General features: G+C 38.6%; 1 protein-coding gene across 2 annotated transcripts in view; it reads right to left on the bottom strand.

Moving 5' to 3' along the window:
* The window catches only part of MAP3K5 (mitogen-activated protein kinase kinase kinase 5), a 204,885-nt gene that overhangs the window by 61,853 nt on the left and 121,919 nt on the right, over nt 1-21,113 (bottom strand). The window contains exons 11-14 of one of the 2 annotated variants that reach the window (XM_049654422.1): nt 16,554-16,661; nt 9,365-9,414; nt 6,818-6,913; nt 3,819-3,900 (exon numbers count right to left, since the gene is read on the bottom strand). In XM_049654422.1, coding sequence (XP_049510379.1) covers nt 3,819-3,900; nt 6,818-6,913; nt 9,365-9,414; nt 16,554-16,661 — 336 coding nt within the window. The remainder of the gene's footprint in view (nt 1-3,818; nt 3,901-6,817; nt 6,914-9,364; nt 9,415-16,553; nt 16,662-21,113) is intronic. The other variant, XM_049654423.1, reaches the window with a different exon arrangement.

A 21,113-nucleotide genomic window follows, 5' to 3' on the forward strand; every position in this document is an offset into this window, starting at 1 on the left:
TTGTACTGCCTCAAAGAAACCTCACCATTCAAATAAAAAAGAAAAGCAGATCTTAATATAGGCTTCGGATAAGAACATCCAGAAGTCTAGGGATTAGCTTCAAATTTGTGGTTTATAGAACCACTTTGATAATGTTTGCCAATACTGACAATACACTAAGTGAAGTTAAAACCGCTAAATCCATTAAAACCAACATTTAAAAAAATTAATTATTCATTTTTTAAAATTTAAATCCAAGTTAGTTATTCTATAGTGTAATAATGATTTCAGGAATAGAATTTAGTGGTTCATCACTTACCTAAAACACCCAGTGCTCATCCCAACAAGTGTCCTCCTTAATGCCCATCACCTATTTAGCTCATCCCCCCAATCCCCTGCACTCCAGCAACCCTCAGTTTGTTCTCTGTATTTAAGAGTCTCCTATGGTTTGCCTCCCTCTCTGCTTTTATCTTATTTTTGCTTCCCTTCCCCTATGTTCATCTGTTTTGTTTCTTAAATTCCACATATGATGAATATCTAAGAAATATAATCATGAAGTTATCATAAATTATGCAAAAATACAAGTTCAGGCTATTTAATAACTCCTATTATAAAGGTGCTCTGGCTACAAAGGGACATTCAATGAGAGAAAGAGTGAAGTGGGATAGATATCACCATGTGTGGAGCCCAGAGCATCATCACAATCTCTGTTCATTTTTATTGTGTCCACAGAACACCCTCCCCCCCAACACACACATGTCAACAATGTCTGTACTTGGGGTTTAATGGCAAACTAGCCAAACTAGCCCAACTATATATATATATATATATATATATATATATAGTTGATTCACTATAGGATATTTATATATGGATATTCACTATAGGATATATATATATATATATATATATATATATGCTATACAGTCCACTGGGAATACTGTAGAAGGCATTCTCTGTCATGGATTTTAAATTATTCTGATAGAATGCAAAGGATAGAGTGTAAAACTGTTTTTCCAACATTAAAAGAATAGCATCCCTGTACTTACTTGAGAAGAGTGAGTCAGAAGCACTTTGATGAATCAGGAATACTGTATAAGCTGTTGTGAGTGTGTGTGTGTGTGTGTGTGTGTGTGTGTGTGTGTGTGTGTATGTGAGGTCAGCACAGCTAAAACCCTCAGGCTATTCCTAGGAAGAAGCCTGAGCATTTATTTCCCTTCTGATTTGTTTGGTGAGTATTTTCAGTGCTCGCAGTAGGATTGTCTGACTGGGAAGGGCCCCTCACACAGCCACCCTATTTATTACTGTGTCCAGTTCAAAGGATCTTGATTCCGTATCTTCTTGACAGCTCTTTAAAAAGTGATCTACCTACTTTTTTTTTTACATTGTAGGAAACTGAGTCTTACAAAAATCAGCTGACAATGTTCATCACAAATTCTAAGGCAATTAGAACTGCTTTGTGTTATGCATATGGTAAAAGTGGCTCCCGGAGAAGAGTCTCTAGACTGTTGATTCAATCAATTAAGAAGACCAAGTTGTGACATATGGCTACCACAGCCTGGCTATGCTATGTGTACTTCTGGTAAGATTCAGTTCCTCAAAGAAGGGTATAAAGTAAAGGACAGCTATCACTGGTTGAACAAAAGCCAGCCTTTTTATGACACTGCAGAGGAACTTTATGGATTTTCCAGTCCACTCACATCATCATTTTGTATTTACTAATGGATGTGTTTCATTTTCATTGTCTTTGTTGCCTTTTACCTTGGTAGTTGCTATGTATCAAGTGACTAAATTTAAACCAAGTAAAAACAGAGATAATGAGGTATAGTAAAAGAGCACTGATGTAGGAGCCTAGAGATCTAGTTTCTAACATAATACTGAAATAAGAAAATACAAAATTGTGGGATACAGGTGTGCTGTTTCGAAGGGACACATGCACCCCCATGTTTATAGCAGCACTATCAACAACAGCCAACGTATGGAAAGAGCCCAAATGTCCATCGACGGATGAATGGATAAAGAAGATGTGGTATATATATATACACACACACACACAATGGAGTATTACTCGACAATCAAAAAGAATGAAATTTTGCCATTTGCAACTACGTGGATGGAACTGGAGGGTATTATGCTAAGTGAAATTAGTCAGTCAGAGAAAGACAAAAATCACATGGCTTCACTCATATGAAGACTTTAAGAGACAAAACAGATGAACATAAGGGAAGGGAAACAAAAATAATACAAAAACAGGGAGGGGGATAAAACAGAAGAGACTCATAAATATGGAGAACAAACTGAGGGTTACTGGAGGGGTTGTGGGAGGGGAGGTGGGCTAAATGGGTAAGGAGCATTAAGGAATCTACTCCTGAAATCATTGTTTCACTATATGCTAACTAATTTGGACGTAAATTTTAAAAAATAAAAAATAAAATTAAAAAAAAAGAAAATACAAAATTGTAAAATGTAAAACATGTACAAAAAATTAAAAAAAAAACATTACTTAAATAGACAACAAGCTAATGCACTGGGAAACATTTTTTTTTTTCCAAATTAGGTCTATCATCCTTTTATAACTTTAATGAACGAGCCTCAGGCTTACCTACAAACATCAAAGCTATACAACTGCTAGGTAATTATAGAACTTAACTCTAGACAGAGTTAACACTTGGTTATTATATTTAAATTTTCTTTCAACTTCTACCCTACTGCTTCAATGTTTTTATAAAAATTCTAGTATGTGGGATGACATTATCAAAGTGATCTGGTAAATAAGTATTCCAGTCAGGCTGGTGCTATAGTTTCTTCTATTTCACTTTAACATCAGAAATGTAGGGGAGCCTGGGTGGCTAAGTCGCTCAAGCCTCCAAATCTTGATTTCAGCTTAGGTCATGATCTCAGGGTTCATGGGTTCAAGCCCCACGTCAGGCTCAGTGCTGACAGCATAAAGCCTGCTTGGGATTCTCTCTTTCTCTCTGTCCATTCCCTGCTGGCTCTCTCTCTCTCAAAAATAAATAAATAAACATCAAAAAAAAGAAATATAAGTTTTAGTATTACTTGGGTTAAGAATTTTGTTCCGAGTCCAACACCGAGAGGAGCCTGGAGAAGAAGGTGGTCTACTGTCAGGCCTGGAGGAATGTCCACTTTCTGAAGGTGCTCAGCACTCCTGGGACACTCCAGTACTGGGCCTCACAGTGAGGAAGGCTCTTTACCACAGAGTAACCATGACAGCGAAAATGGACATGATCTAGAATAGGTGTCTACAGTGTCCTGTGTCCATGAGGCAGAAGTCAGAGAACTGCGTTTAGAGGAACGGCAGGCATTACAGGTAATTTGTACTACCCTCCTCTCTTTATTCTATTAATCTGTAGTTGTTCCAGGTCCTCTGTGCAGTATACATAGGAGGGCCACAACCAGGTTTGTCATTCAGAATTTTCGCTGAATTGTGCTTGTTTGGGTTGCACGTATTATCAGAGGAGAATAAAAACGCGAGGGCCCTGCAGGCCGTGCATTGAGCATAATCAACCTCCTCACAGATAAAGCATAGTTACTAACAGATAAGCAAAACAAACAAACTCAGTATTCCCAGATAAGAGTTCTCCAATGTTTGCTTTTTAGCTGTTTTTTAACAAGGGGTTCTAGAAGAAGTTGCCTTGAGCATTAAGAGAAAGCTCATAGACTCTAGCTGGGCTCCCCACCTTCCACCACCACTTACGTGCCCCCTCCACGCACAGACACGTGCGCCCGCGCACGCTTTCCCCAGTAAGGCTTTAAGTAGTTCATTTTTTAAACAGCCGCAGAGAAACTTTGTAAGACGGGCATGAAGCCTAAGTCATTACCTCCAAGGAGTCACCTTCACAATCACCTTCCTCTGTGCTTCTCCCCTTCTCTTCGGTAATGGTGTTCACCATTTCAAAAAACCTACAATGAGAATTGGTATGTGGTCACTCGCAATACGTTTGACGTTAAATATAACCCAAGTATGTTCCAGCATGGTTTTGGAGCAAAACATGGGCGCTAAGAGACTTTCTAAAATCAGGCAGTGAACAAACTATTGGTATCAGTATGAAAAATGTGACTTTCCAAAAGGGAAAACACAGGTTGGTAGGACTGTCTAGAAATTTCTGACCTAATGCCTCACTTCAAATAATAGTAATTTAATGTATTATAGAATTAGAACAATAAGCTCGACAAACTCCTAGAAATGTTAAGAATGTGGACTTGGATATCAGGCCAAGATTGCATTTGTGTGATTTGGGGTGGACTCTTCCACCTCTCTGAGCCTCACCTCTTAATTACAAAGTGGGGACCTCAGAAGTGTCAAATTAAAGGCTGTTATGAAGATGAGTTGATGTAGTACTTATAAAGTGCTTAGCAGACTTCACTCACTAAATATTAGCTATTATTGTTTTGCTGATGGTAATATTCTTATTTAAAATGGGACTTAACAAAAATACCCATATTCTGGAATAGTGTCTCTAAATTCTGAGGTGACTATTTGTTGTATCAACATTTCATCTGAGATATTGAACCCATTTTGCCTCCATTATCGTAAATGTGGTGTCCCATAAAAACAACCTACAAAACACTGATGTGAATTAGGGCTGGCTGGCTTATAGGTTTGTAAAAGAAGCCACCCCTCTTTTGGTGACATTTTCTTCAGGAGCTCTTCTTGTGAAGTTTTTGTTTTTTTGTTTTTTTCTTGTAGACCATTTCAGAGGCAAGAAAAATAGTTATAGCAAGAAACAGATTAGCCCCTATAATGCTAGCTGTGTCTAGTCTATTCGAAGGAGATGCTAAGGGTTCATAGACTTAAAGCAAGGGAGGTACTATGAACAGGGGCTGATGATCTCACAGGCAGGTCATGCTCTGCACTGCCAACCCAAGAGAAGAGCAGGTTATGTGGGATAAGAAAAGTCTACCTACCACAACTCAGAACCTTTTTATCTCTGTACCTCTTTTTTAAACCATCCACTATCTAACCATCCAACCACCCACCCATCCATCCATCCATCCATCCAACAAGTACTCCATACTTATAGAGTATCTACAAGGATCAAAAACTATTCTGGCCTTTGGAACTGTGACAAGGAACAAAATAGACAAAGCCCATTTGGGAGTTTGGAGTCTATCTCTGGAGTGCGACTCTTCCTTTCTCTCTACACATTTCTTGGCAGTCAATGACAAGAAAAAGAAGTTCCCAAGCGTGATCAGAATAACAGTATGCTCTGATGAAGATTAAACATCCTGATGAGTTAAAGATAAAAGCAAATTCAACCAAGAGGAAGAAGAAATTTAAAGACCTAAAAAAAATTCTGGCTTTAAAGACAGACTTTTTTTTAAAAATTTTTTTGAATGTTTATTTATTTTTGAGAGAGACAGAGACAGAATGCGAGTGGCGTAGGGGCAGAGAGAGAGGAAGACACAGAATCCGAAGCAGGCTCCAGGCTCCGAGCTGTTAGCACAGAGCCCGATGCGGGGCTTGAACCCACGAGCTGTGAGATCATGACCTGAGCTGAAGTTGGATGCTCAACCGACTGAGCCACCCAGGCTCCCCAAAAGACAGACTTTAAGATCTGGGGTGAAGACTTCCATCAGCTAGTCACACAGTTTTTCAACATGTACATCTCTAAGCAGAATATAATACAGTGGGATGGGAATACATGTAATTTTTAGGAAACTAGATTCTAGAGTCACATGTGCTTGTCCAAATCCCAGATTTTACATTTTTTGGCTATATATGGTTTTAGGCTCTCCAAGATGCCATTTTTTTAAAAACTCTTTTCAATGAAGATATTAATATTACCTACCTAAGTTTTTATTTGAAGATTAAAATAGATATTAGGTCCAGAGTAAGTACTCCATAAATCTGAGCTATAATGATCATAGAAACAAATCAGTAGCCTTGAGAATTTAAGTAGAAAAGTAGACCATATATGTGCTAGGAATTATTTCTTATTTCCAAGTCTTTTTACTATATATTTTACAATAATAAAGATAAAACTACAGCCAAGAATTATGGATTAAACATTTTTTCTTGTATCAAGATAAAAATGACTGACTATATACTGTAATCAGTATATCAGTCATTTACAATGGGGTCAAATAGTGATTATTTGAATAAGAAAAGCCCTAACCAAAATTTTAAGTCCAAGCTGGCTTTTACCTGCACTTTGGTTTAAAAATTGTCACTCACTTTCCTAGATCCCCACCATCAGTCAACTGTGCTCCAAGGGAACATGAAGTCTTTAAGTATTAGCCCAAGGGAAATATACCCAGGGAGGTTCACAGAAACACAGTCCAGTCCAGTCCATGGATTTTTGGATTATCTTTTATTGGTGTATATCATATAACTAGCTCTTAACTCGAGCTGCACCCCCACCAGAAAATCCAACATAATTAGTCAGGGGTAGGGCCCAGGCAGTTTTTTAAGTGCATCAAGTGATTCCACTATGAACTAGGGTTAAGAGCCACTGTTGTAGACAATGGTGAGATTATCCAAAAGAATTCAAGAATGAAAATTTTGGTAATCATATATTGTAATAAGTGAACACTTTAAAAACGTGACATAGTATCAGGCAATTAACTGGTAAGTCTTGGTTAATGTTTTGTCTTTGGAAAAATTAATTATCACTAAGAGAAAGCTTGATTTATTAAAGAGACTCCCCTCCTCCATTCTCTGATTGTTAAACATACCCCGTAATTATGAGATGTTAGCCTAAATGCAATATTTATATAACCAGATGGCCATGAATTCCTTACATGCTCACTCATTAATTAAAAATAATGATCAGGTAAGAACAGTATTTTTTACACATAAACAATGACTAATACGTACTTTTTACAATGAAGTTCTGTACAGAAATAGATTTGGAAATCGTCAGAATTATGAAGCACATAAAGAAAACAGCATCGTTCTTCAAATTTAGAAATACTGAAACAAACAAAAAGAATTATTCAGGGAAATAGCTATGCTTCTTGCTTCTATGAATCTGTAATGAAAAATAAGTACATTTTATATCTAATCCCAGTTATGACACCGTTGTTGTTTGTAACAGACAGATATAAAGAGCACTTGAAGAAGTGATGTTCCCCATAGCACGATACTAAAATTACTTCATAGTCTGAGAATTGTCCTTTTACCTATATCAGCAGACAGGGCTGCTCTGGCATGCCTGAAGGACACCTAAGCTATTTATCCCTCCAGCTTACAGGGGAAAGGCGTCCTGGCTGCCATACCACTACCCTGCGTGATCGGAGGAAAAGCTAAGTATCAACTGGCTGGGTGGGCTCAGTGATTCTGGCGCTATGGCATCTGTAGAACAATGAAATGTTTCCAAAGCTAAGAAGGCAATGTGTGGCAGCAATAAAAGCACCTCATCAGTGTCGAGATTTTAGAGGCGTGAAGAAATGTGAAACAGCACTTGGTTTTGACTCAGCGAGTGATTTTATAGCAACTGAAATAATTCGGAGTTTACCATCAGGCCATGCTATTTTATGCCAAAGGTTAGCAAAATTTTTCTGACAAGGGCCAGAGAGTAAATGTTTCAGATTTTGCAGGCCAAACTACTCAGTTTTGTTGTTGGAGCAGCCTTAGACAATACACAAATGAAATGAACGTGGCTGGGTTCCAATAAAACTTTACAAAAACGGGCAGCGGGCCATATTTGGCCTGTGGGTTGTAGGTTGCCAATCCCTATTTTATGCCTTTGCATTTGGGATGCACATCATTTTTGACTCTGTAAAGAAATTCTATTCATCATTCAAGGCCCAGCTTAGATCTTACCCTCTCCCTTCCCTGTGTCTACCTTCAACAGAAAGACTTTCTCTTGCACCTCTGCTCCTTGAACATTTACATCTATCATTGCTCATCTCGAGGTCATCTCAATAGTAGCTCTTGTCATTAGCTGTTAAATGTTATGAGGCTGGGTTGTGACCTCTTTGAGAGGGGGAGTTCATGTTGTGGTCACTGTTGTATTCTTAGCAGACTAGGACTCAACATTTGACACACACCTGGAGTCTCAGTAAAATGCTCATTGACTGAGCTGAGCAAATCCTGAGGGGATGCAAGACAAACTGCTGACTTAGTTGGATTTTTCTCTGTAGTTTGTTATCTCTTCATCAAGAAGGAAGCCAAGAGTAGTTAGCTCTCTTTGAAGCCATAAACTACAGCTTGAGTTTCTCAACATAGAAACCAGCAATAGCCACATAGAAAGAAGCATTCTACATATATGCTGTAAGTCACAACAAAGGCGTATGTAGTGATGTCATACTTAAATTTAAAAAAACGTTCCTTGGAAAATAGATATGATAAAATGGAATTTATATTACCATACTTTCATAAACTGCTTAAAAACGCAGCAATAAACGAGTGCCTTCCTGATGACTGGTTTTAAAAATTAAATATTAAGAGAGTAAAACTTTATTTGAGAAGGCTGGGTTGGAAAGATATATAATGAGTCAGTCTATTATCTTGCTTGCTTCTGTTCAGATCCTTCATGAGGTAACAGGTGGTTTTACCAGGCAAACTCCAATTATCAGTGACTCAGACGGCTCTAGCAGTTCATGCTCCATCAAAACCAATTATTATTATGCCACAAGCAACAGGGTATTGCATAACTGACCTGCAGAAATCTGCTTCTTCTCATTTCTATTATGTGGAAATAAATAGTAAACACAACTAATTTGGCTTGAAATTTCCAAGAGCTGCTTTTTAGACTGAGCTTCTATATAACAAGTGTTTAAATGTTTAACCAGTGGTTCTTGCTTCTAAGAAAAAAAAAAAAGTCTCATTTCTATATCCCAGGAACTGGTATTTCCTGAACCACTGGCATTATGATGGCAATGTCAGAACTGAACCACTGAAGTGAGCCGCTAGAATTTCAGGAACACCTCATTAACAGCGACCTCAGGAAAAGTTTTTTAAAAATAAATTCCCTATAGTCTCTTTAACAGTCACATTAATGTTAACTACAGGATATGCAACCTGATAGATGGCATGTAGCTTTTTGGCTCCACCTCACAGGAGATTAATTCCTGAAACACCAAAAAGACCGGAAAACCGTCCTATCACATACACCAACAGCTCAACCAGCTAGAGAGGATCCAAATAGCTCACTTTTATCTACACCTTGATCCTGGTCCACAGTCCACATTTATCCCTCATTCTCCATATTTGGAGCAGGTGACAAGCACAGAGTCAGTTCAACTAACAGTGAAAGTTTTGGTTGCAAATCTTTTTATAATAGAGATAGAAAAGGTTGAGCATTTTCATCAACAGAGGATTCTTGAAGTTCTTTGCATTTTTAAATCCTGACTAAAAGTTCTATTGTCTTCTAAGTAAAAAAAGAAAAAAAAAAACAAAACATGTACCAAGGAAACTTACCTCACTCCCCTGACAGAAGAAGCACTAAAATTCCACTCATGTATACCTTTCTAGAACACAGGGGAAGAACAACAAGAACAAGAAATGTTGAGTCATCATAATGAAAATAACATAATAATTTGGTTTCATTATTTTAAAATAATATACACAGTAATTTTTCCTCGTACATAATTCTTCATGAACAAATTATCTGGATGGAAATTGTAATTCATTTTCAAGCCACAAGGGTGATGTTTACTCTATTTAATAATTTCTGTGCTTCAATAAAATAGCTTCCAAGAGAATCTAGGAGAATTAGTCTCCTTAAATTCTAAAGCTTGATTTTTAGCAGATTAACCTAATAACTGCTGTGCCTTAATTTTTTAAATAAAAAACCCAGTGATCAAGGTAATTCAATTACAGCTGAGTAATATTTCTTTTCTGAGAAATAAAAACATTAATTTGAATCAAGTTCTGCAAGGTTTTAAAGATGATTATTTATGAATGATCTTTAGTTACATTTTCTAACTGAAATGGTGGTTCTATTTCTTCAGAAAATGAGGTTAGCCCTTTCCTCTTAAATTTTCTAATGTTTATTCATTTATGAGAGACAGGGCACGAGTGAGGGAGGGGCAGAGAGAAAGGGAGACACAGAAACTGAAGCAGGCTTCAGGCTCTGAGCTACCAGCACAGAGCCTGATGCGGGGCTCAAACCCACGAACCGTGAGATCATGACCTGAGCCAAAGTTGGACGCTTAACTGACTGAGCCACCCGGGCACCCCTATAGCAAGTATATATGTACACACATGTATATAGTATACATCTTAGCTACAGTGTGTTATCTAATTTATGCAAAATTCAATATACTAATAAAGTTTGCCCATAAAAAATTTGATTGTCATATGATAAACATGGGTGATTTGGGGCCAAGGTGAAAAAAAATTGTGGAAATTTATTTTTTGAGTTTATTACTAAAGCTAAGTCTGATGAGTATTAAATTCACGTCTTTAAATAAATTACAGGATGGATCACATTCCTTGCAAAAATACATCTGATAACAATATGAAATTGACAACATAAATATTTTAATAGAAATAAAATAGTTGATACACATGTCCAAGTTTAGCAAGTGCTATGCAACAGTCAATTCAGATGGCAATTCAATTCTGTAAATGTGAAACAACCAGGAAAAGAAGCTCTTACCCACCCACTTAAAATACTGCCCGGAACTTGCGGTCTTGGCTGGGCTAGTGAAATGAGTAAGGAAGCTTGTGGTTCTGAGGTGGACCAGAACTCTCCTTTTGGCTGAAGCAAATCAAAAAGCCACAATTTATAACCACAGCACCTAGTGCTTTGCTACAACCATGCAACTTAAAATAAAAATAGATCCTCCCAAGCCCAAAGGAGATTTACTAAAAAAACTAGTTTCGATGCACACCAGTCGGGTCACGGGTAGGTGACCTGAATTAACACAGAGCAAATGTTGTGCATGAAGCCCAGGGAAGGAAGAGACCATAGGAAGGTGCTCATGGAATGTGGCTCTCTTAACCAGAGTACAGAGGGAGTTAAATTAAAATAGCAGCCTGCAGCTTCAGCTGGTAATTTGGAAAGTTGCTTCTAAATCCTGTTGGCCTCAGGTGACCTTCTAAATATATGTGACCCAGGAACTGCAGCTGTTACCTGCACACTACTTGCATACAATGCAGCCTTATCCTCAGATCCTGCAACTGAGCTGCTTTCCAAGGCCACGTCCAAGATCAGGAGGTGGGGGTTGAGTGCAAAACTAATACAGCAGTAGGCAAACTTGCAACTAAACAGTGCAACTGATGAACACCCATAGGACAGCACAGGTAAAACCTATCTTCTATCAGCCCTGTGCTGGGAACAGCCAAGGAGGGATTTCCCAGATTGATAGGGCGGGTTTTACAGGAAAGGAGAACAGCATTTCCAGAATGTTAGATTCCTGAAAGTTTCCAAGTGCTGCCAGTGAATGCTCCCTGTTAGCAGTGTAAAAAGTCCAGGGTCTGAGATGGAGTGATCTAGAATGAGGAGGCCTACCTCCCCAGCTCCCTCACTACTGGGACTCACCACATGGAGGCGCTGGTGAGTCACAAAGACAACCGGTGGATTTAACAGGTTCCTGGGACCTGTCTGGGAATCTAGGGAAAAGGACAGCCAGAGGCAGGGCTGGAATAATTAGCCTCCACAAGCCCTAAACCACACTCAATCTAATTTAAACAGCACAAGTACCATATTGTGGAACTGGTTTGCCTCAGATCCCATGCCCCAGCTAGGACAAGAGTAGGGACTGGGAATTAATTTTGAGCTAAGGCGGCAGGAGTTACCCATTGGCAGACACTGTTGGTTCCTTAGACAACGGACACGCTTTTCCTTCTTTGCTAACAAAAACTAAATTTTGTTCAAGTTCAGGTGGCAATGTTTAGGGATGGGGAAACTGATTGGTCTAAATTGGTGAGGTAAGTCCATTCTCCTTGTTCATGACTGGTCTAGGCATGAATACATGATATAATTTTTGGTACAAAGGAGAGGGTCTGACCCTTTTCCTTTGCATGCTGTCAGTGTGAATTGATGCTTGGAACTGCTATTTGAGACCAGGAAAGAAAAACCGAGAGCATATAGAGAAGCCAATTCAGAATTCTGACACCATTAAGCCACTGAAATTACCCCCAGAATGACCTCCTACCTCCCAGAATTCTTGTTATGCAAGATAACGTTTCCTTATTACTCAAGCCACTATTAGTTGGGAGCTTTATAGCTAAAAGCATCCTTGATGGATGAGACTATTATATCATCGAAATCTAGAATCTGCCTAGGTGGCTCAGTTGGTTGAGTGTCTGACTCTTGATTTCAGTTTGGGTCATGATTTCAGCATCCTGGGATAAAGCCCTGAATCGGGCTCCATGATGAGCGTGGAGCCTGCTTGGGATTCTCGCTCCCTCTCCTTGTGCCCCTCCCCCCGCTCATGCTCTCTCTCGAAAAAAAATTCTATAGAATCATAAATTTCCCGGGTCTTCTCCGAGTGGCCATGGCCGGAGCTGGAGGAAGGTCAGCACTTCATATTCCACTGGGACCCTGATGCCTGATATCTTCTTCTGAGAAACCACCTGATAGGCCAGGAATGCTTAGACTTCAAAAAAGGAAAGGATTCTAGGGGGCCCCTGGGTGGCTCAGTTGGTTGGGTGTCCAACTTTGGCTCAGGTCACGATCTCACAGTTTGTGAGCTTGAGCCCCACATTGGGCTCTGGGTGGATAGCTCAGAGCCTGGAGCCTGCTTTGGATTCTGTGTCGCCCTCTCTCTCTCCTCTCCCCCACTCCCATTCTGTCCCTCTCTCTGTCTCTCTCTCAAACATAAATAAACATTAAGAAAAATTTTAATTAAAAAAACAAAAAAGGAAAGGATTCTAAATGACAACTGTTTAAAATATCTCAGAAATAACTTTCCTCCTCAGTCTAAGCTTTTCTTTCCTGTGCACATCCAGACTTTCTTCAAGTACTAACTTGACTTTAAGCAGCAACCATCCATTGAACAAAGAGAGAACTGTTAAAAGATTAGGATCTCAATTTATTTGGTTCTTGACGGAGAGTAACCCTCTAAGAGTCCCTGAACTCTTAGGAATTGGTATAATGATCTTAACGTTTTGACAGTTGAAGTACAAAGTGTTTACCAGCTCATGTAACTGTTCACTCTGCATGTTAGAAAGAAAATACTGAGGGGAGTAAGGAAACATGATAAATGAAAAGCAACACTCTCTATTCTACCCTTAGAAAAAAATTTAAAACATTCTGTGACAAAAAGAATCCGTTTCTTGTTTAACATCAGACCTATACCCCTGCTGTTTATCTGTTATTTAATTATAGTTATTACAGTTGCTTGAAACTCATATAATACTGAGTTATTGTATTGCGTATCCTCATTCCAGTGGCGTCACTTCTATTTTATTTGTTTTTAATTTTTTTAATTTATTTTTTAAATTTACATGCAAGTTAGTTAGCATACAGTGCAACAATGATTTCAGGAGTAGATTCCTTAATGCCCCTGACCCATGCTTCTATTTTAAATAATAGGGAAATAACAGTGGTAATGAACACGCTATGGATAGAGCTAGGGTTTGCAAAGAAATCAACATACATTCAAACAGGAACTTATTTTAAAAAGCTTAAATTTTTGAACACGGAGAATTTTTAGCGCAGTGGGGACAATGCAAATGTCATTCTTCTTGATCAAAGGATGGTAAAAGTAGAAACTGGATAACTCACAGCCTAAATCCATAACTCTTCCTAACGCACTCTTTTACATCCTCATATGTTTACTTCTTAGCATAATGCAAAAATCTCTACAAATGTCACAAAACATAAGAGAGTCAATACAAGGCTAACTGTACTCAACAAAGAACTTCCAGACAACTAGCTGGAAATAGTACTCATTTTCCAAAAATCTCTGGCTTACTTTCTGTTCTTTTTCTGTCTTCTGGCTGTCTACTCATTCTCCTGGCCCTGCTAATTGCTAATTCCTTTAGCCCCGTTCTGTTTCCAAGTGTCCTTGGATAACCTTGCTCTTTCCATTCGAGCCTTTGAAAATCTCCTCTCCCAGATAATAATGTTCATGTTTCCTAACCTCTCTTTAGATTTTGTAGTTTCAACTGCAGGATTAAGTCTGCTTGTGAGAACACATAGGCATATACTTTAAAATAATGTGAATGACACACTGTGTACTTTAAAACAACGTTAACAACATATATACATGGTTATTATTATTAGTTATTATTAGTTATTCTCAATTCTGTCTCTAAACAACTCCACCTGGAGTTACGTCATCATGCCAGCTATCAATTGGGGTTCCAAGGACCCCCCCCCTCCTTGTGTTTGATTAATTTGTTACAGTGGCTCACAGATCTCAGGAAAACATTTTACTTATTAGATTACTGGTTTATTATAAAAGGATATGACTCAGGAAATAGCCAGGTGGAAGAGTTGCATGGGGCAAAGTATGGAGAAAGGGCTAAGAGCTTCCATGACCCCTCCAGGGGCACCATTCTGCCCAAATCTCCACATGTTCACCCACCTGGAAGCTCTTTGAACCCCGCCCTTTTTGGGTTTTTTACGGGGGCTTCATGACATAGGGATGACTGACTAAATCCACTGGCCATTGGAAAGGATTCAACCTCTCCCCTTTCCCCTCCCCAGAGGTCAGGGGGTGGGACTGGAAGTTCTAACCCTCTAATCCTATAGTTGGTGCTCTTGGCATCCAGGTCTCTTCCTTAGGTGGATCCAAAAGTCACCTTATTAACATAACAAAAAACAAAACAAAAAAACAGATGGCTTTCAGCACTTAGGAAATTCTAAGGGTTTTAGCAAATCTGTGCCAGAAAGAGATGAAGACCAAATATTTATTTCTTACTATAAATCTCAATATCACAGTGCCCTAATATGATGCCAACAACCTCCCAAATGATTGCTGCTATTTCATCTAAAGAGCTAAGCCAGGTTAAGTTCTAAGGGATAGGTTAGGGATTAGTTCATATGTGTTTTGCCATAAATTTTATTGTTGTGAAAACAACACTTATTACATGTCAGGCTCTGTGCAATATACCCTACCTATACTATTTCATTTAATTTTAACAATAACCTTTTGAGATGGATATTACTACTATCCCATTCTAAAGATAAAGATACTGCAACATGCAGAAGCCATGTTGCCAAGGGCAGAGACAGGACTTAAACCCAGGACTGTTGACTCAAAGACATTTAAAAACATTGAAATTGACATTTCTAAAAATTGCAAGCCCATTTCTCTAACTGTACGTCCTAATTCCCCCTTTTGTGCTGTATCACATTCATCACTGAATACACTTCTATATTTATTTATTTACTGCCTGAGTAGAAAGGCAGAAATTTCGCTTATTTTGTACACATCTGTTTCCCTACTGCCTAACACAGTGCCTGGTAGTGCCTGTCACAGAGTAAGTGCTCTGTAAATATGTGTTGAGTGCATGGATGATTGGTAAGGAAAATTATAAGGGTATTTTGGAAAACAATTACCAAAAACCTCACAAAACTGCTTTGCCACACGTCTTCTCTCATTTCTGTGGTTTATCACATGAACTGGAATCAAGTCTTGAAATTTTTCTATTTTTAAAAAATAGTAGGATTTGTACACATATTAAAACTAATAAAATACAGAAGTGGAAAGGGTTATCCAAATGACTGTGAGGAGTGGAAATGAGAGCATTTCAGACCCTTCTGAAAGCCAAGGCAACACAGTCCTGCTCATATTGTGTCGGCACATGGAGCCAGTGACTAATGTGAAATTGAGCAGCTGCTTAGATAACCCAACAGTGTCATGGAATGCTAACTATAATCATACTCGGGTAGGACTAGAGTGGCATTATTATGATAGGCTCCCTAGAATTATGATACACATCTTTTGGGGCACCTGGGTGGCTTAGTTGAGTACCCAACTCTTGATTTCAGCTCAGGTTATGAGCTAATGGTTCATGGGTTTGAGCTGTGCGTTGGGCTCCATGCTGACAGTGCAGAGACTGCTTGGGATTCTCTCTCTCCCTCTGCCTCTCTGTCCCTCTCCTGCTCATGATCACTTGCTCTCTCTCTGTCAAAATAAATAAATATAACTTAGGGGCGCCTGGATGGCTCAGTCAGCTAAGTGTCTGCCTTCAACTCAGGTCATGATCTTGCGGTTCATGGGTTGGAGCCTCGCGTCGGGCTCTGTGCTGACCGCTCAGAGACTGGAGCCTGCTTCAGATTCTGTGTCACCCTTGCTTTCTGCCATTCCCCTGCTTGTGCTGTCTCTCTCACACAAAAATAAACTTAAAAAAAAAATAAATATAATTTCAAAAAAAGATAGGCATCTTGTAAGTCATATATATTAAGATCATTTCTCTGAAATATAATTTAATTTATAGCATGAGTTTACAAAACAAAATAATCTTCTAATTTCAGGCTTACTTTAGATGGTTATGCCATCTAAAATAAAAATGCAAATAGGTTCAGTTATTTTATTAAGTGAGTGAAATTCATAATCCATGTTTAACAAATTTTATATTATAGGATATAAGTATTTATGCCAAGATAAATACATGGTAAGCTATTTCTTCTTAACTAATACAGGTATTTGCTGGAATATATAATAAAGTCCTTTAATGCTTATGTGTTAATAATTACACAATTTACCTTGTCATCAGGAAGCACATGCCAAATAGATATTGTCTTTTCCTCAACTTCATTGTTGATAGACAAATATGAAGGCTGATAGATTTTAGTTGGTTCTAATATTAACACCTTGAAAACATAAGGCAAAGAAACAAATATTAGTGACTTCAGATTTAAATCATTTAGAGCTGTTATAACAACACTGCACTGATGTGGGAGGTTATCAGATGAGGCTCTGGGTCCACTGCTGCAGTAAAACCATTTTAATTCTTAATTGTTGCCTTCCTTATGAGTCCTTTGAGCATTTTATGGTATTATTATAAGTTCCCATGATGCATCACTTTTTTTTGCTAAAGAAATTGGAAATAAATTTTTAAAGTCCATATATTGGTTTCACTATTCCCAGGGAATCTACTCTAATGATGTATTTTTAAAAATTTTTTGTTATTTATTTATTACTGAGATAGAGGGAGAGTGTGTGTGCAAGCAGGGGGAGGGGCAGAGAGAGAGGGAGACAGAGAATCCCAAGCAGGCTCCGTGCTGTCAGCGCAGAGCCTGACATGGGGCTCAAACTCATGAGTTGTGAGATCACAACCTGAGCCAAAACCAAGAGTCAGACACTTAAGTGACTGAGCCACCCAGGTGCCCCTCTAATGATATATTTTTAAAGTCTTTTATTTTATCTTGCAACACATGCATAATCTATTTCTATAAATATAAATATGTCCAAAAAAAGGGCAGAAATGTGGTAAATAATTCTGTACATAGAAAAGATTCTACATATAGAGTGCCACATACTATTTTAGGTTTTCTCCTGCCACACCTTACCATCAAGATGTGGTAGCATGTTTTTCATACCCATGTAAATAGAGTGAGAAATGATTCTGGTTATTATTGAGTTTTATATATAAGGCAAAGGAAAGGACATAGCTGTATGAAATAATAAAAATGTTTTTGCACTGCTTTAAGATAAAACTGGGATCTTCACTAATGATATATTTAGCCTTGTGAGTGAGAGAAATAAAACCGACTCCTGTTTTGGAGATGTATGAGGGATATGTAATAAGTGAGTTGAGAATCTCTCTCAAAGGATGTAGCATATTATTACTAATATCTGGTATTAGGTACAGATAACATCAAAATGCCACACATGCACGAATTTTAAAGGTACTTCAACTATTATCTGTTTGTACAGACGCTTAAAAGCACCTACTTAGCTCAAATTTCCCATGCAGTCTTTAAGTAGGAATATTTAAAAAAAATTTTTTTCTTAACGTTTATTTACTTTTTTTTTTCAACTTTTTTTTTTTTTTTTTTTATATTTATTTTTGGGACAGAGAGAGACAGAGCATGAACGGGGGAGGGGCAGAGAGAGAGGGAGACACAGAATCGGAAACAGGCTCCAGGCTCCGAGCCATCAGCCCAGAGCCTGACGCAGGCTCGAACTCACGGACCGCGAGATCGTGACCTGGCTGAAGTCGGACGCTTAACCGACTGCGCCACCCAGGCGCCCCTAACGTTTATTTATTTTTGAGACAGAGAGAGACAGAGCATGAATGGGGGAGGGTCAGAGAGAAGGAGACACAGAATCCGAAACAGTCTCCAGGCTCTGAGCTGTCAGCACAGAGCCCGACGCGGGGCTCGAACTCACAGACCACGAGATCATGACCTGAGCCGAAGTCGGCCGCTTAACCGACTGAGCCACCCAGGCGCCCCAAGTAGGAATATTTTAAAAGGAAAGGAAAGCCAATACTAAACTATCAGAGAAACTAGAATAGTTCTTTCTACCCCACTGCTTAAAACTCAAGGAAAGTGGCTTTTAGAAAGAATCTTCTATCAAATAAGTTGACCAAATAAAAGTGGAGGAAAAACCCAAAAACCCTTCAGAAGATTCTATCAGCAAGGGATTATGGACTCACACTACACTGTGATCTAGCGTGCAATCTGAGCAAGAAGGCACATGGATTAGCAACCTGACTCTTGGCCATGCACTGCAAACTTAGTACTGATTTTATGCTATCTTTGTTTTTCTAAATTTTTTTTAAACATTTTATTCATTTTTTGAGAGACAGAGAGAGACAGAGCATGAGCAGGGGAGGGGCAGAGAGAGAGGGAGACACAGGATCTGCAGCAGGTTCCAGGCTCTGAGCTGTCAGCACAGAGAGCAACGTGGGGCTCAAACCCACAAACCTCAAGATCATGACCTGAGCCGAAGTCAGACACTTAACTGACTGAGCCACCCAGGCACCCCTGATTTTATGCTATATTTATCACAAAGTAAATTTATTTAAATTAGAACACAGAGAACTACAGAAAGCAGATTAGGAAGACAAAATTTTCTTTACTCTTAAGTATAAAAAAACTGCAAGGGCTTAATTCTTGGTCAGGCTCTAGTTATGAAAATAAGATAGAACAGATTACAAATAAAGCACAGTAAGAGTCCACCAGGGAACATACTCTGATTTAGGAACATACCAGGTAAATCAAGGTCCAAATTCCAATCAACAGAGAGTGAAGTGGTACTGATTAATAATGGAAATAAATTTTCAATCTAAACTTGGCAGAATTAGTGCTTTCAAATATGAGTATCCCAGTGTTTGTGAAATGAAAATGAATAATCGGGAATAAAAGGTGGGTCTTCCAAAATAGCTTCCAAGTCACTATACCAACAAATGAGAATATACCTTTTTCTCTAATTATGTGGGCACAGAATTTAACATTAGAAAAACACAACATCAGGTTATCTCCTCTCTTCTCAAATTATGTCTTTATTGTGTCTCAAATATTTCTAACAAATAAAATCCGACCTATGTTTTCCCATGTCGAGATAGGGAAAAACATTGGTTGTAATTATCATCATCTAACATTTGTTGAGACCTTTGAAGTGTTCTACCCTTGAAATGACAAAATGGGAGGAATTTATGGCACACATTACAGAGGTAACAGAAAGACTGAGAAGGGAGAAGGAAAAAGGCAATTTGACAAACCTGGCTAGACACAACTCACTTGAAATATAAACATGCTTCCTTTTAGTTTCTAATCTTTTATACTGGTTAACATTAAAATTAACTGCTAAACAAAATTTTTAAAAAAGTAAAATTAACTGCTAACTTCTTGCATCTGAAGTGGGAATGACGGCAGTATAAGGCCTATAAGCTATACAGAGTAGATTTTTAAAAAAAATTTTTAACGTTTATTTATTTTTGAGAGAGAGACACACATACAGAGCACAAGGAGGGGAGGGGCATAGAGAGAGGGAGACATAGAATCTGAAGCAGGCTCCAGGCTCTGAGCTGTCAGCACAGAGCCTGACGTGGGACTCAAACCCATGAGCAGTGAGATCATGACCTGAGCCAAAGTCAGATGCTCAACCGAATGAGTCACCCAGGCACCCTATATACAGAGTAGATATTAAATAGAGGTACATGTCTCAGCTCCTATAAGAGTCCGTAAAAGCAGCATTCTCCTCTCCTCTCACCCAGCCTGGGGTGATGGGTTGATGGTTTCCTAACTGTTCAATGTAGGAAGGAAAGAAAATCTACATAGAAGAGAGGTGAGAAAAAAGAATCAACTGAACTGAACCCAAATAATAACAACTGATGGGACCATTCAAATCATTTTGCTAAGAAACTTTTGTCTGTTTTCTTTTACCCAGGGTCACTAGTATTTCTTCGAGGAATGAGAACAGATATGGTGGTGAAATAAATGGAAACAATCAAATAAAATACTTCTAATATAAATCATCTTGATTTTAGTCAGATCCACACTAAAAGAAGGATAATGCTATCACCCCAATCAAGACCTACAGTGGCCTTCATGAGTATGAACTAAAGACTCTAAAGACATAATGAGTTAGTGACTGATATGACACCACAAGTACTAGAAACATGATTTTTTCTATGTGGTGATACAGGGGGAGCAAACTCCAATGGTTGCAGGGAGTGGGCCCAGTGGGAAAGGCAGAGGGTGAAGCAGGAAGGATGGGACTGTAACCAGCATCTAACATGGCACCAGCTAGCTGACTTAGTAGGTTGTTGCTTGTGGAGAAGGCCAGTCACAGATTGTCAGTTCCTTTCACTTTTCAATAGCTAAAAATCTAGATTTTTGTATGAACTGTCCTTATTTTCACTTGGCTTTCTTATAAACTTTATTTTTCAGTTGACTGCCTTTTCATTTATTTTGTCTTTCTTTTTATCATCTTTAACATAGTAATTATAGTTATTTGAAGTCTTATGTGGTCACTTTAATATGCGAATCACTTCTGGGCCTGCCTCTGCTGGCTGTTTTAGCTCTTTGTTATCCATCACTTTTTTCTGCTTCTTAGAATGTCTAGTAATCTTTGATTGTGTCTGAATGACACAATGCAGAGGCTCTGGATCATATCCTCCCAGAAGTTTCCCCACCCCTGCTCCCTAGCTAGCGGTCAAATTATCAGTGCTTCATCTTGATCCTATCAAGACTTAGTTTTCTTACAGCTTTGTTAGGGTGGATCTGTTTTAGTTTCACCTTTTCTCCTAGGGCAAGGGCTTTCTATGTCGCCACTAAATGCTTGGGGTGTTCAGCAAGGTCTCATCACCCAAA

The sequence above is a fragment of the Panthera uncia genome (assembly GCF_023721935.1).
Source record: "Panthera uncia isolate 11264 chromosome B2 unlocalized genomic scaffold, Puncia_PCG_1.0 HiC_scaffold_24, whole genome shotgun sequence".
Classification (NCBI taxonomy): Eukaryota; Metazoa; Chordata; class Mammalia; order Carnivora; family Felidae; genus Panthera; species Panthera uncia.